Source organism: Carettochelys insculpta, chromosome 15 (genome assembly GCF_033958435.1).
Source record: "Carettochelys insculpta isolate YL-2023 chromosome 15, ASM3395843v1, whole genome shotgun sequence".
NCBI classification, from domain to species: domain Eukaryota; kingdom Metazoa; phylum Chordata; order Testudines; family Carettochelyidae; genus Carettochelys; species Carettochelys insculpta.
In genome coordinates, this window is record NC_134151.1 from 22,541,648 (window position 1) to 22,558,319 (window position 16,672).

The 16,672-nt window shown below is 43.8% G+C and overlaps 1 protein-coding gene across 5 annotated transcripts in view; it reads left to right on the forward strand.

Moving 5' to 3' along the window:
* The window catches only part of SHROOM1 (shroom family member 1), an 86,366-nt gene that overhangs the window by 54,524 nt on the left and 15,170 nt on the right, over positions 1 to 16,672 (forward strand). For all 5 annotated transcript variants that reach the window (XM_075009792.1, XM_075009794.1, XM_075009795.1 and 2 more), the window contains 2 exons: positions 7,982 to 10,796; positions 13,753 to 13,823. In XM_075009792.1, the coding sequence (XP_074865893.1) occupies positions 8,088 to 10,796; positions 13,753 to 13,823 (2,780 nt within the window). In that variant the 5' untranslated portion in view covers positions 7,982 to 8,087. The remainder of the gene's footprint in view (positions 1 to 7,981; positions 10,797 to 13,752; positions 13,824 to 16,672) is intronic.

Sequence of the window (16,672 nt, forward strand, 5' to 3'; positions counted from 1 at the left end):
TAAATGCAGCCAGTGCATATAACATTGGTATGAAGGTAAATGCATTAAGCTGTAATTTGATGTCCTTATTCTGTTTGTGCTGTTACTTCCCCTACTTCCAAGCAAAATTTTCTTTGTTCTTCTCTTTTTTTCTTTCTATTGCAGCTTCAGAAGCTCCAGGAATCTGCTCTTTGCCAGATTTCCAGTGTTTTTATCTTCCTGCACTTCTTAAATGTGTGCCGAGGTGTATCCCCTTGAAGTCAATGGGAATCTTGCCATTAGTGAACCAATTAGACTTGGCATTTTCACATGGTGACCCCTTTATTCAGGACCAGACTCAAACTTCTGTGTCTGTTTGGTTTGTCTCTACACACAAGTCTTTCAGACTTTGAAATAAGTCAGTTAATTCCATTTTTCATTTACATTATTTTGCATGAAGACAATTTTATCCCTTAAAGAACCCAGCACAAATTTCCACTTTGTGCTGCTGCTCTGCTTTAGCTGTCCCAGAAGCTAGTTCATTTGTTTACTTTGCTTGGCAAGTCCAAGTTCCTTTTATAAATTAACTTGTAGCTGCCCCTCGGCTTGGCTGCTCTCCACCTCCTTCCTGAGCTCAAAATGAATGATACCAGGACTGTCTTTGAAACAAGCCAGGAATGTGAGGCTTTTTGTTCAAACACCAGCATCACCAGTGAAATCTTTCTCCCTCTGCCCCCTGTAAATGTGCATCATTGGAGATCGTAGATTACAATTCTGATGAGTGCTTCCCTTTTTTGAAAAAAAAGTTACAACTTTGGATTTCGATGCAATTTGAATCTCATTGGAAAGTGGGTCAGAATTCAGGAGCATGGCATGGCAGGTTTCAAACAATCATGTCTCCTTTTGTTTTGGTAACTAACTAAAAGCACTATGATCATTGAGTTGAAGTGCAGTTTTAAAAGGGGAGCACTGAACTCGGTCCCTGGATCAGTCCTCCCTGACTCTGCTAAGATTTACTACCTTCTGCAAACGTATCCCAGAGGTTCTGTGCTGAGGTGAGTTCGCTGGTGTGAATATTGTGTTGAGTTTAAGAGGTCCAAATGTCTTTAGTCGGCTTGCTTTATCTGCTTCAGTGAATTGCCTGTGGAGATGTTGCTCGTTATAGATGATCCCCATTCATCATAAGTAATAATAGAGGGTTATGTAAATGTCAAATTCTTCATTTCTGGTCCTATAAGTCTGTTATCTTTAAAAAAAATTGGCAGAGTTATAATAAATGGAATGGACCTAAGTGTATGTAACAGATACTGCTCCTTTTCCCATTGCATTGAGGAGTGGGTAAGGGAGTTCTTAGCCTCTCGGTGCTGAAAGTATTTGCCTGTCTTTATGATGCATATCTTGCTACTGACAGCACAATTTATTGTTAAGATGGGTTTAGTCTCTAGCATTTCATTTTGGTGGTCTCTCTGCTGTCAGTTGAAAGAGATTCTGCAGGATGCATTGTTCTGAGCTAGAAGATAAGTGGCATGGAAGCTTAACCGATACAGCTAGCAGCTTTTATTACATTCATCAAACAAGGCATGAACTCATAATTGCTTCTCAGTGACACTTTGTGGAGAGCTTACGTGTTTCCTCTTGGACATAATGCTGGCCTTTGTTTGTGTGATGTAACTGCATTAGAAATTATTTCCTCAACCTGTAATCCAAGACTGTGAGCAAAGCCAGCACATAATGCAGTGGGCTGGTAGCTATAGTTATTTACAGAGAATGAAATTAATGTAGGTGAAAATGCTAAATTGGCCAGGGTCCTCTGTTAAGCCTCAGAAGAGATAAGGTACGGGCAGTGGCAGCAGCTTGGTGCATCTTACCAAATCCTAGGGAGATTGCCACTGCATATGTGAACAGTTCAGACTTCATGGCTCACAGTGAGGGTTTGGGAGAACCATCTGTACAACTTATGAATTCTGTGTGAGGTTATGAACTCTCTGTATGTATCTTTGCCAAGCTGCGAACTGCACTCTGCATACGCCGCACTTCGCTTTCTCTGGTGTCTTTTTGCTTCCATGGTGGACTGAAGTTCCAAAGGTGGATGGCAAAGAGGGCTGTTGAATTATGTGCCTGCCATACCACTGAAATGCAATAGGTCAAGTCTGGGTGCCAACCAGGAGAATGGGTTTAGCAGAGTAGAGGTCATCCAGCAACAAAGTCCTCTAGCCTAGGAGGATTCTGTGGTAACAGGCAGGGATGGCACACCAGTAATATGTCAGACAGGCCAAAGGAGGGAACAGTGCTGCAATCTGCTGAGAACAAGAGAAGTTTGAAACACTAGGAGAAACCAGAGGTGTAATTCCCCTAAGAGCAATGTGATTGGTGGCTATGTGGGGAAGAGGGGAGCCTGGCCAGACCTGACACACTGCTCAGTGGATGGTGCTACTGAGCTTAGCAACTAGGTTGTTAATTAACCACCTATTTTGATGGTAATTTTATTTAATTAATTTATTTATTTATTTTGGTGGTAGACACTAGCATGCAAAAGTTGACTCATGAATGACCTGTGCTGGATTGAAACTACTGGCCTTGGGGAGCCAGGCTTGATATGGTAGGATTAGTCCCTGAAAAATAATCTAGTTCTAGTTCCTTCTAGTTGTATTTATTCTGAATGTAAAATCATACCGAGTTCTGGCACTGAAGTACTGTATTGCTGCTAGTGTAGAGTTTGACTTTGTAAGAGGTACCATGAATAGCTATCAGTTTTGCATCTTCCTTTTGGTTGCATCAGTGGAAATTATGTAGGGACAACAAAGGAGGCTAAGGGTGGAGGGACCTAGCATCAGTTTGCAAACACTTGAAAGCCTGCTGCCGTTACAAAGATAGAGAAGGCTGTTCTCTCTGCCACAAGAGAACAGGACAAGAAACAAAGAAATCCTCGGAGCTGTGAGACCAGTAGGACAATGGAACGTCTGCCTCTGCAAGTTGTGGAAGCTTCTTCACTGGAGGTTTTCAGAATGAGGCGGGATAATCTTCTGTTTGGGATGGTTTAGAGCAGCGGTGCAAGTGGACCGGGATGGTACCATATGCTGTGCTGGCAAGTTATGTTTGTGATGTACCAAAAAGACTCCCGGCCGGCTATCCCCAAACCCTCCACTAGCTGCTGCGTCTCAATGTACAGCTTGTGGCCTGGGGAGCGTGACTAGGAGCACTATGGCAGCTGGCAAAGCTGTGGGCATTCATCACCTTTTCCCTCTGCTCCTTCCAGGCCCCATCCCCAGAAAAGGAGCAGAACTCCTAGCCCCGCTGCCTGCTTCTCCATGGAGCTCTTTCTCTGTGTATAGAGCTGGAGGGACAGGTCTGACAGTTCAGTTCCTTTCACCACAGTCCCTGCAGCAGGGAAGGGTGCAGAACTCCCTGCAACCCCACCCACCCCAGCTCTGTACACGGCTGCAGTAGCTCCCTGGAGGGGCAGGGCTGTGAGTTCTGCTCCTTTCCCCTCTGGGAGGGGCAGGGGAAAAGAGGCAGATCTCCCAGTAGCTCCTCCCCCTGTTGCAAAGCTGCTCCTTCCCCAGGTCATGTAGGATGGGGAGGGGAGGGAAGAGGAGGGAAAGAGCATGAGGGTCCTGGACTCCAGGTGGGGACAGTCACATGCCCCCTTCCCTTTAGCTGGTGTGTCCTCCCCTCCCATTGCGGTAAGAACTTTTGTTTACTTGTGTCACTGGTTTATCCAGAACAACCCCCTGCATCTTGGCCAGGCTATGTCCACCCTCTTAGCTGCAAAGGTGGTTCCAGCTCACAGAGACATACTGGCTCTATCTCTGATGGAGCTAGCATGCTAAAAACAGAGTCTAGCTGGGGGCAGGTGTAGCAGGATGGACTGGCTGCCTGTGTCCGTGCCTAGCATCTGGGATGGGTAAGTACTCAGGGCGGCTAGCCCACACCACCACAGCTACACCCTTTTAGGGTGCTACCAGAACTAGTGTGGGTGTGTCTCCTGGAGCTGGAATCTACATCTTCAGTGCCAAGGGCAGACATACCCACAGAGTAAATGGGTTAGCAGTTGGTGAGTGGTGCTAAAATGAGCTTGAGCCTGTCATGGAGTTCCCACTGCAACACTAGGCTCCTTCTAGTAACTGTTCTAAATGAAGACCAGCCCTGAGAAACAGAAATAACAGGCATGATCTGTGCAAAAATATTACACTCTTCATTTCTCAGAGTATCCGAATATTGCTGAGTTTTGGTGACTTTTCAGTATTAAGAGTGTCAGCAATTTCTGGTTCTATTAAATATTAATACTTACATCTAGAAATATGACAGAAACCTATTCAACCCTGCATTCATTTCCTTTTATTTATATAGCCGTGGCTAATGTAACTTAATATTAACACAGCGAATAGGGTTTGAAATGCACAAGCCAGATGTACTGTAAATCCTTATGTAAAGACACAAGACATTCCTTTGATTGGTGCTAGTATCCTGGCCAAGCTTGGTTATACTTCCTTAAAAAGAAGACCGACAGTTATGCTGGTAAAGATGATTGATCATGATTCCTGCCTGTAAAACAATTCTATTTTACCAGTCTGAAATCCAGTTCCTAATAGATAGTGATCTGAAGAAGCAGGTCTGTCCTACAAGAGCTCATCAACTAATAAATCATTTTGTTAGTCTTTAAAGTGCTACATGACTGCTGGTTTGTTTTGATAGAATACAGACGAACATGGCTACCTGTTTGTCACCAATCTGAAAACCAGTTCCTAATAGATAGTGTGTAAGACTAAGCAGCATAGCTGGGCAAAAAGAAAAGGATTTAGGATGTAGTTTGGGCCTGGTTCTTTTCTCAAGTGTTGGGGGAACATCTAGTTGCAGGTGCAGTCTTCATTGGGAAAGGGTCTGGATCTCTGCTTTATCCAAAAGACCTCCAGGCATTTTTTGTGATAGTTGGGGTGATAAACCTAGTGTCCTGCCAGAATTCAAGCTCAAGTAATTACATTTTGCCCCCCTAATTCTTCTGTTTTCAGATGAATAAGATATTCCTCCCTTTCTGGCCTAAAGGGTTGACTAGATGACTTGTGCTGTTGTAACAATTGCTGTATTCAGTGTGGCACGTGTAACCCACACATCTAATGGGTATAGTTCACTGCCCCGTGTACTGGCTTTTAGACCACTTTGAGAAAGAAGGAGTATCCTGTATACAGCCTTAGCTGATGGCCAGCTGACTTTTAGCCCCTGAACTAAGCTCCAGAGGTCTAAGGTGCAGGGCCACTGATGGCGGGGAAGGAGTGAAGGAAGCAGCTGTTCCTGGGACTACATGATTTAAACAGGCCTTAGGCTCCCTCCTGCTGCCACCGTTACCTCAGCAACTGCAGCAGCCAAGAACCAGGACTCTTTCAATCACCTTGTGGGCCTTGTGATGCTGAATGGTAATGTTTGGCTGGGAGAAGGCTTACCCCAGCCCTGCCACTTCTGCTCAAGACACCTACCTCCTCCAGGAGGCCGAGAGCCAGCCCTCCCCAAGGCCCAGAAAAGTCTTTCATCATCGCTGGTGGCATGGACTAACCTCTGTATGTTTTCATTTCTTCCACACATCATAAAGTTGTCGGAAGTTAGCATGAACCAGGGCAGTCTTACTGTTTGTGTATTGGCACCATTCATGGATGAAATGCTAAAAAATGGATTGAAATCTTGTAGTCATCTCTATGGGAGCACTCTTTTTTTTTATTTTTTAAAATGTCATCCTGCGCAGTGGAATTCAAGAGGAGTTGGAGCACAAAAGTGATGTTTTGAATCAAAAGTAATGTGTTTTGTTTCTGTACATCCTGTTTAAATACACTCATCCCTCGCTATATGAGTGCAATTCGTTCCCAAATTTCTGCTCGTAGGCGAACATTCATAAGAGCAACACTAAATTCCCATTAAAATACATGTAAAAGTCTCCAATTCATTCCAAGTGCTTGTAACTTGACATAAACCAGTTGACTTTAGGTACTTTTCTGATGTATTTGAATAGTTTGGTACCAGAAATAGAATGTAGTGTATGTATGTAGAGCAGGGATTCCCAAACTATGGCTTGGGACCCAAACATAGGTCCTGTCAGATTGGTTAAAGGTTGCCAGCTGGGCAGTTCTGTGCTGCATGTGGCTGTTAAAGAAGCCATTTGCAGTTTCTTAACACTGCTGCCTCAGGCAGGTTTCTAGCAACAGAGAGAGCTGCTGGAGATGGCAGCTGTCTCTGTCACTAGGCATAGCAATTACCTCAGGCCTAGGGGCTGAAACCTTAACAGTTGAGTTAATTGCTGGGAGTAGGAGGGCTAGGGGAGCCACCCAGCCTAGCAGCCCTGGTGAAGAGGCTGCAGGAGGAGGAGGTTTGTCTAAGACTGGGACTGCTGAGGGATGCAGTGGGGGGCGGGATCTAAGACTGATGGAAGTTTGAGGCTGCAGTGAGGATTGTAAGGCTGGGGGTGGTTTGAGGCTGCTGGGGGGGGTTGAAAGCTGGGGACAGTTTGGGACCTTGGGGCAGGGGGTTTAATACCTGGCTGAGGGTGAGGTCTGTGGGGCGGGTGGGTGTGGGACTAATACAGTAAATCCTGGAGTTATCCAGGGATTGTTCTTGCAACCCTTGCATAACTCGAATTTTCCTGCAAGGAGAGGGGAGCCAGGAGCCACCAGAGCTGGTCAGTTTCCTGGCTTCCAGAGTGACAGGAACTGGGAACCGGGGCAGGCTGGTTCCAGTCTCCCCATGGCTGGCGGGGCTGGGAAACTGATCACCTGGTCAGTTTCACGTTCCTGCCATTGCAGGGGAGGGAACCAGGCTAAGAGCCTTCTCCATCTCTTCCCCCAGCCTCAGGGCTGGCAGACAGCTGCATGTCTGAGGGAAGGGAGGTAGAAGGCTCCAGCTGCAGAGCTGTGGGTCTCCTTGCCCCCCACCTGGGACTCCGCAGCTGGCTCCGCTCCAGGTGCAGGGCTGCAGGTCTCCCTGCCCCTGGCCAGGGACCCTGCTCATATAAGTGGGGGAAGTTCACTCATATAATGAATAAAGGTAGGTATATATGTTCCTAGTTTTAGCGAGTACTCGTTAGTACAGTACTTATTAAATGAGGGATGAATGTACTTACGTTTCATGTTTCAGTTGGACTTTACAGACATTAGCATTTATTTTTAAAAGTTAAGCTATTAGACTTAGAACTTGAGAGTTTTTGGCTCCCACTCCTGTGCTTAAATCACTGGACTCCTTTTTTTCACAATGACTAATGAAGTACTGCTGCAGTACTACGTGAGGCGTATGCCAGATATTGCTGCCATAATGACGCAAAGAACAGAATCCCAGGATTTTCCCCCTTATTAGGGGTCAGATGTTGTCTGACGTACATAAGAAAGCGAGCAGGTTGAAATATGGTAAACGTAAAATTTTACACACATGTCCCATTGATTAAAATTATGTAGGTATAATGCCAAAGTCTCAACTCATGTAGATCGGCACAGCCCCACTGGCTTTGGGTTCAGTGGGGTTGCAGCGGTTTACACCAATTTAGGTGTACTAGTACATAGGGTATGTCTTCACAGGGTTGATCTTCTGGGGTTCGATTCCACATGCCTAGTAGGGACACATGAAATTGAATTATCTGGGGTTGGCAGTTGACCCCTGTATTCCTCAATATCATGAAGAGTAAGGGAGGTCGACAGGAGAGTTTCTCCCATCGACCACTCTCTGTGAGGACTGCCAGGTAAGTCCATTGTAGATAAGTCAATTTTAACTATGGAATTGTTATAGCTACAGTTGCGTATCTACAATTGATTATAATATCTAGTGTGGACTTGCCCAAAGTCTGTGAAGTCAGGGCTATAACCAGGGGGAGTGAGTGGGACAGATGCTGCGGGAATGGAAATATGGGGCAGGGAAATGAAGGGATAAAAACCATAGGGGGTGCAAATGTGCCTGCTTGTCTTGGGTGCTAAAATGCCTAGTGATGGTTCTGTCAGAAGCTGTAATCACTCTCTGTGGCTTTGTTTCAGATGTTTGTTTTTTTTCTCTCCAGGATCATCTACCGACACATGAAATGTGCTAAACACAATGAAATGCGCTGAGTCACAAGTAAGCAGGGAGACTTCATCTGTTCCTGGAGACTGTGGTTGTTAGTAGCTATGGCTTCCTGTGGGAATGAGATAGAAAGATGGAGCCTCAAGCAAGCTGGAAGAATTTCAGAACTGTTGGAGCCGGTGTCCTCACCTGATTATGGTAACCGGCTCTCACCACTTAAGTCCCTTAGCAGCATAGACCACCTCTTAGACTCGGCTTACAGCTCTTTCTCTGGTGGCTCAAATGTTCCAGAATATCATTCTCTACCATATTCTAATGAAAACTATTGCCTGCCCTTAGAGCAATTGCCATATATGGACTCAGAATATGTGAGAGGTATTTATAATCCCAGTGCAGTAAACTCTGATCCTAAAGCCACACATCAATACAAATCACTGGAGCTCAGTAGTCGTCAGAAATCTGACAGTGCTGGGCACAACGGACAATACAGAAGCACTCCTACACATGGGACTTTATATCAGCCACCATCACCTCTGGCTTTACCGCCTCATCCTCCATCCCCACCAGCACGACTTCATAGCTGTAGAGCTACCAGAAGTTTTGAAAATACAAGAGGGAAATCTAATCACTATGAGTATAGTGTGCAACTAGCGACATGTGCTGAGAACATCAGCAATGTGCTTCTCCCTTCTGACTCAGCAACAACCTGGAGATCCAGGTCTAAGAAGGAAGGGCTAATGACAGAGAACAGTGAAGAGAGGGAACCACCCCAAGATGGCACAAAGAAGAACAAGCCTCATGTTTTCATCCGACCCTCATCTGTTACTTTTCAAGAATATTTGAGGTCTGATTCTTTGGCTAAGTTGCCAAATCTTTTCTGCTCTCAGAATTCTGTCCGAGCTCATAAAATTCCTGAGGAGATGAACTCTAAGTCCTCTCTTCCACTGCATACCAACGTCAATGCTGTTAATGATACACATGAGAGCAAACAGTATCTTTATGCCTGTGGTGTACATAGACCACCCTTTAGAGAAGCAGATATACAAAGCAGAGTCTCAGAATCCAGCGAACAAGAGGGACAGTTTCCCTGCGTTCCGTGCCCGTGCTGGAGAGAAGAGTATTTACGTGGGTATCAGGATGTGTTGGAGAGCAGTGAAGGCTTAAAATACATGGACAATCTTCTTGCAAGTGAAGATTTGTCTGAGAAACTGAACAGCTCTGAGGACAAGAATCAATGCTGTGGCTCCACAGAAGAAAACAGAAAAGATGTTTATTGGGACCTACTTCTCAATCAACCCATAAAAATGCAGAAATCACCACGGTTTCACAGCTTGGATAATGTAGAACCAGAGTCTACTCACCACGGGGAACTGGATTTTGGAAATCAGCAATTTTCTAATAGTACTGACCACACACTTTATTACAGGCCAAAGGACAGCTCCCCATCCCAATTTCTAAATGGACTCAGAAGAGAAACACAAGCCAACAATAGCAGTCCTGACCTTAGCATGAACCCAAAACAAGAGGACATCCTAAATCCTGTTCATCAGAGAAAACACCAACTTGAATTTCAGAAGAAGTTTGAAAGGCAGCCTGAGGATGATCCTGCCAGTGAAAAGATAAACAAGCAGACAACTCCCCTCCTTTACTACCTTTCTTCTGGGAAAAATACCAACATTCTGAGTCACAAAAATCACATGCAGCAACATGAGGACACAGGCACTTTGCCTAAGACACCTCCAAAGAGCAACCTCCCTTTGTCTGCACAGCCTATAGAGATACAAAGGGAAATGAATCAGTTTCAACAGAACAAATGCTACCATCAGGGCCCAGAGAACAATGCCGTTAATGAAACTGATGATGTAATTCTGGGGAGCTCGGCTTCATCCGTGGATGAAAGTTTCAAGAATGATTACAGGGAAAAACTTAAAGTTGCTCAAAGAAAAGTCCTGAGAGAAACATCTTTCAAAAGAAAGGATTTACAGATGAGCTTGCCGGTAAGGCTGAGGCAGAAACCCTCCAAAAGACCGTCAATTGATCATCTCAGATCTTTGTCCTTATCCAGTGCAAATGAGGATTCCAAGTTGATGCCCCCTCCTAAGTCTCTGGAAGCCAGCAGCACAGATGCAGAAATGAGGAGGTCACAAGTGGTTCGAGTAGGAGGAAGAAAAAGGATAACAATAGAGCAAAAGAAGCTGTGTTATTCGGAACCTGAGAAGCTCAATACACTGGATGATCAGCAAGATCCAGGTGTACCATGGAGGGAAGAATATGCAGAGGTTAGGCTGGATGAAGTTAACGAACAAGTTGCAGTAGCAGCCAGAAGAAAGATTCCAGAAAACCGTGGGAGCACACTTGCCAGTTCAAATCTCTCTAAGACGGAGTTGAAGCAAATCCAGCACACTGCACTTATTGAATACATGGAACGAAAAATTTCACAGAGGCCTACTAGTGCCTTGCACAAACCCCCCTTGCAGAAGAGGCCTTTGAATGCTAAGAGGCTTTCTGAGGTCAAGACTTCTCACCCAGATATCAGCAAAAAGACCCAAAATATTGAGGTAATCTGCCAGTTTCTCACACCAGAAAGAATTCCAGAACCCTCTCCTGCTTTAATTTCCCCAGGGATCTGGCCTGGTAAAGACAGTACCAGTTCTTCTGCTGTTGAGACAATATATGCAGAATCCAAGTCTCCTGTCAGGGAAATAGATGGAAACTGCAACAGCAAATGTGCTTCAGCTGAAAATCTTCAGCCGGGGGCTTCTGCAGCCAGCAGAGGTCGAGAACGATCAAAATCATCACCTTCTCCTGCACAGGTAAGAATGATACTATGGGGTAATTTACAGTTTTGGGCCAGACTGTGAACCCTTTCCTTAGACTGGTGAGCAGTTGCTCATGTGAGCAGTTGTACTGCTCACTAAAGGAAGTAAGGAATTAATAATCTGCCACTTAATAAGACCTTGCTCTTTAAAACGAGAAGAAAACAGCAGGATGGTGTGTTTGTTATTCTATAAGAAATATCACAGTTATTTGCATACCAGATGTGTGTACTTCCTTTGGAGTTCGGTTGGAGGATTAGATCAGAATAGCAATAAAAAGTTAATTGTTTGGTGTTCTAAAAGCAGTCCTACCAAAATGTTTGAAAATATTATTTTTTTGATTCATGACAATAATGGTTGTTAATTGTTGGCATGCGTAGTGCTTTATAGACAAACTGTCAATTTTCATTTTTTAATGGAAAACAAATTGTTACTAAGTTTGTCTGAAGTTTGAAAATGTAAGGACATTGCCATAGATAAAAGTACTGACATGCTGAAAATTACATGCCCTTTTGGTGACAAAAAGACATAGCAGGTAGAAATTCGTCTGAAAACTCCGCAAGGACAGATTTCTGTGTTTTTAACCTGTTTTCACCTTTTGGAGAGGCATTTGGGTAGCCTGCCAAGGAGGTAAAGGGGTGGTAGTCTGCAGACCTACTGCATTCCTAGCGTCCATGAGGAAACCAGAAGAAAAACTTTTTTTTTTCTGGGTAAGTTACTTGAGGGAACATCTTTTTAATTTAATTTTTTTTTGGTCTAAAAAGTAAAGCCACATAGAAATCAGTGGGTGTCAGTTGACAAAATTAGTACAGATATTTTATTTATGCATGTACTTAGCTATGTTTGTCTGTCTGTTTTGGCTCTTATAAAGTCTTTGAGTTTCACTTTTGACTTTTTTATTTGAACTCAGATTCTCAAAGTAGAACTCATTAGAAACCACTGAGCTTTGCCTAGTTGTCCATTGCAGCTGTAAATCCTTCCCAACTTGCTCAAATCTCATGCTCAGACACTGTAAAAAAACTGAAGATAACGAGACAAATACTTTGGGAAAGTTGCCTGATTAGAGTTTTTGATTTTTTTTTCTCATGTAAAAGCAATTCATGTATACTTCAGATTGGCATGGGTGAATATGTGTTCATCACTGTTTATTTACCAGTCTTTTTCTGAGGTCTTTTTGTTAGGTTGATGGCTCTTCATTTGGTAGAAGAGAGAGAACCTTCTTTGGCTCAGTCTCTTCTCATAACATGACTTCCCATATACTACTTAGATCTTAAAATTACCCTTTCTCAGCTACTGTGTTGAAGACCATGTGGTATAGATAGTTATATGTAGAATAACAATATTTGGCTACCAACAGTCAGCTCACTGCACACCATATAAAACTACAATGGTGAGCCTCTTTGCATAATTTTTTTCCCTTGCTCCTTACATGACAGCCTTGACTTCACATAATATGATGATGTGGCTTCTGGCAAACTAACAGTTTAGAAGCCTGCTGGTACAGGAAACGTGGCCATTTACTTTATTTCTGCTAAGCAAACTTTGTCCTAGTGTCAGGGCAAAAATATGCACTTTTCAGTGCCAGAATTTGGAGGACAATGTATGTCAATATTGTTGCAAAAGAAGAAAAGGAGAATAAATGGAAGCAAAGGCGGGGGGGGAAAAGAGCCTTTTCCCCATTAGCATCTTCCAGCTAATGGAACTGCCACTTAGATAAGAAACTCACAGCAAAGATATATATTTTCAGAACTGTAGACAAGCAAAGATTAAGGTGACCATATCCCAAGTACGGGACAGGGAGATATGGAGGCAGGGGCAGCTCTGCCAAGCCCCAAGGAGCTGGGAAGGAGGCGGCAGCCACCTGCCCTTCCTGGGCCACAGCATCCCCCAGTGCTCCCAGGAGCCCCAAGAAAGCAGCAAGGACAGGGCAGCCACGACGCTTCCCCCTCTTCCCCGAGCCTCAGCAGCAGGGACATGGCAGCTGCAGCTGTCGGCAGAAAATATGGGACAATCAGTCCCTTTCTAAAATAAGGTGGGACATTTTTTTGGCATCCCAAATACGGGACCATCCCACCAAACATGGGATGGACGGTCACCCGAGAAAAAGGAGAAGCAGTATTTTGCTTCTATGTGGCTAGTATTCACCTGTCTTATTGATGGACTATTTGATCTTTCAGCCACATTTTTCTTATGGTGTAGATTTGAATTATTCATGTCAGAGCTTAGCCTGGGGAAGAGTATCCCAGACTAATACGTGTGTGTGTGAGAGGGTTATTGTGGAATGGAGGATAAAACAGATTCTCTGATTAGCAGAGGGAGTTGATGCACACTTGAGAAGAAAAATTGGTTCAGTATGTGCCTCACCGACTGCCTCCTAGCCTGGAAAAACCCATCTACTGTAGTTTGGATAGTTTAGGGATAATGGAATCAATTTCATTAGGACTTATATGTCTGTAGGATATCACTCACTGTAGCATCCAAGTGCCAGGAATAACCACTATTATGCACTGTGATGACCTGGACAACTCACTACAGTTCCATTCCAATCCAAAAGATTCTATGATTCAACACTCATGAAACCAATTACTGAAGATTTGGGCTTCACTCGATTGTGGGGCAGGGTTGATCACTGTGTACAGCTTCTCCACTTAGGCACACAGAATGTACCTTCCTTGGTACTTCTCCCATTATGGAGAAGTACAGGTAAAAAATACCAATTTTATGTGTAAATCTAGGACTCCTAACGAACATATTTTTCTAAGAAAATGAAACTGACGACAACTAAGGAGGCAATGTTGAAGATTCCATGATTCAAAGGAAACAAACATTTAAATGCTACCTGAGCCATTGTTGATTTTGCCCTTAGTAGGTAGCAGGCATGGGGAGGTGCTGAGTATACAAAAGCAATAAGAGTTTGACAATGCTGCTTAAGTTAAGTCTTCTGAATTTTCAGGACCTTCATAGATGTACAACTTTCCTGGCATCATCAGTTCAAGGTTGTGAAACCTGTCCCATCACTGCCAGGTAAGGTTGTGAAAACTATTCCAGCCTCCCCAGGTGAACCTTGCTTTGGAAATTTTTTCAAACACTAGCAGGCAACTATATGCGCTATGCTTTTTTTGCAATGCAGTAAATTCAGTGTGACATTTAATTTTGATGCCCTACAGTATGATTGATTCATAATTGAAGTCTGTTTTTCTATCTTTTTTTGAAGTATAGGTCCTGCCAATGTTGGAAATAAAACACGTTAGCTAGCAACAACAATATTGAAATGCAGTTGTTGCTAGCAGGGTTCCATTGCTGTTTCCCTGACGTGTGCATGAAGATTAGAAACAGAAGGACAAAACCTTGCTTGAGCCAAATGCCCCCACCAATAACCAAGTGGCTACTTACAAAAAACCTGTTTAATCTGTAGTCTCTCTTTCATCTTACTTATCAAATTCTAGGTTAGCTTTCAGACATAAAATAGAATTAAAAAAAAAATCACGTGGCCCTTGTCTGAAACACTCTGATAGCTGATTCTAACTAAACTAATATGTATTTTTAAAAAAGAAGAGAGAGAGAGACAGTATTGGTTAAAAGACCAGTATCATAGCAGCCTTGAGTACAGTTCTGAGATCAGATTCAGACTAGAAATGGCGAGCTTTGTAGTTGCAAGAAGTTCTTCTTGAATGTAATCCAGAGTTATCAATTCAATGTCCATTTCAGGGTGAATCCTAGCAGGCTTGGAAGTCTCATGTCTGCAGCTTAAATCTGTCCCTGATAAAGTACCAAATAGATGTAAGATAACAAAGGATCAGGTCCCAGTTTTTTTTATACATTTTCAGGTCTTTTTGAAGGGTGGTAAAGCCCTGTTCCCAGCAGCTGTTTCTAGCAGGGCTTCATTCCTAGTGCAGACAGGCCCTAGAGAGACTTTTCATTAAGTGTTAATTCAGGCACCCGTGAAATGGTATGATGTATGAGTCCATGAACTTCCATAGCTCTCAGACTGACAGAGGCATCATGTAATTCACAGCACTTTAGTTGAAAGTGGACACAGGATATCAATTAGAGGAGGCCCTCCAATGCAAATAAAAGGCACTATTGCGTTTTCAGAAAGGTAGGGCTGTCATTATTAGGATGGATATGCTCAAAAGAAAAATGATAATCTTGTGGCCTTAATGATTTCCAAAGTCTTGGGAGATGGGGAAAAATCTGCCACAAAAACTTGTAAATGTATAGTCTGATCCTGAGAGGTGCTGAGTACCTGCCACTTCCCAGGATTATGTCCAAATGTCTCCAATACCATTTAGAGATTTTAATCTTTTAAAAAAAGTCACATAGAGGAAGTCATGCTTAGTTCAAAACCAAAGGACTGCAGAAATTAAAAGTACTACTCATTTTCAAATTATTTGCCTTACTTTAGCTATTTCTCTTAACACCTGTGAGATAGATGAGTGACGTTTTCTCCATTTTATTAGTGGGAAGACCAAAGTACACAGTGACTAGACTTATCCAATGCCTCAGAAGGAGTCAGTGGCAGAGAAATCTGGAGTTTGATCTCCCACCTATGTGCCTTTCCCTCTGTTCCATGCTACGCCTCCGTTTGAGGTTTTTGAGTGGAGGTTTGGAGGGATCACAGTCTGTGTCCCAAGGGTTCAGATCTGTGCAACACTGTAAGAGATGCAAAGTGCTACACATATGCCAAGTTATTATTGTTGTTATTGGGCTAATCCTGAGGATCTCATCCAGTTTATAATCTGCCCTTACCTCATTATGGGGCATTTTATCTGCACGAGAACTGAACAGAAACTAAGTTGGGACCATAATGCATCTGACCTAGGGAAGTAGATATCAGAATGACTTACCCTCTTGAGCCTTTTTGCTGCTACATGGCGATGGTTGAAATAATGATATCTGAAGAGCTAAAGGTAGTGAGAAGGAAAAGCTTTTTGAGAAATGCTGGTTAGAAGCAGCAACTCTGTGCTTTTGCCACCAGGGAGTGTTGTACCAGCACAGAAGAGGCAATATTGCTTGGGAGGCTGCAATGAAATGCTGAGTCACTTTCAACCTTCAAAGCTACATCTACACTAGAGGATTTCTTTCGACAAAACTGGTGTTTTGTTGACAAAACGTGCAGAGCATCCACACTAAAATGTGTTCTGTCGACATGCTGTTGACAGAACTCAGCACTTTAGTCGACAGCCTTGTGCTTCTCCCCTAGGAGGCAGAACGCCTTTCTTTACAGAATTGTTCAACAACACAGCCACGTGGATGCTCTTGGGCGGGGGGGGGGGGGGGGGGGGGGGTCCTCTGTTGACAGACAGGGCTTCCAGGTCACTGGGCAGCCTTGTCTGTTGTGCTCCTGGTCAGCCGTTCTATTGAGAGAGGGCCAGGCAGTCCAGCCGCTCTCTGTCGACAGAGTGGATCACTTTTTCGATCCACTTTTGTGTGTGGACTCACCGCGTCAACAGAAGCTTTTTTGGAAGATCTCTTCCAACAGTGAGTTCTGTCAACAGATTGCTGTAGAGTAGGCATAGTCCGTGTCATCTCGGTTAGCCGTCGCCCCACAGAGGTGCAGCTCCCATCTAGAGGCTATTAAGTGAGAGACATCACTTCTGGGCCTGCTCCTGAGAGGGTTTAATGGAAGTCGCTGGTGCTCAGCACTTCACTGGTTCTTAGTGATCCTACAGTCCCACATTGTTAGACCAGGATTTACCCACAAAAGTTTATGCTCTGATGAATCTCTTAGTCGCTAAGGGTATGTCTACATTACTGGGAAGATCAACCCAGTCAGGGTTGATCTTCCAGAGTTCTATTTCAGTAGAGATGCCCAAAATCAAACTGTCGGGTGTTGGCAGTCAACCCCTATATTCTTTGATATTGTGAGGAGT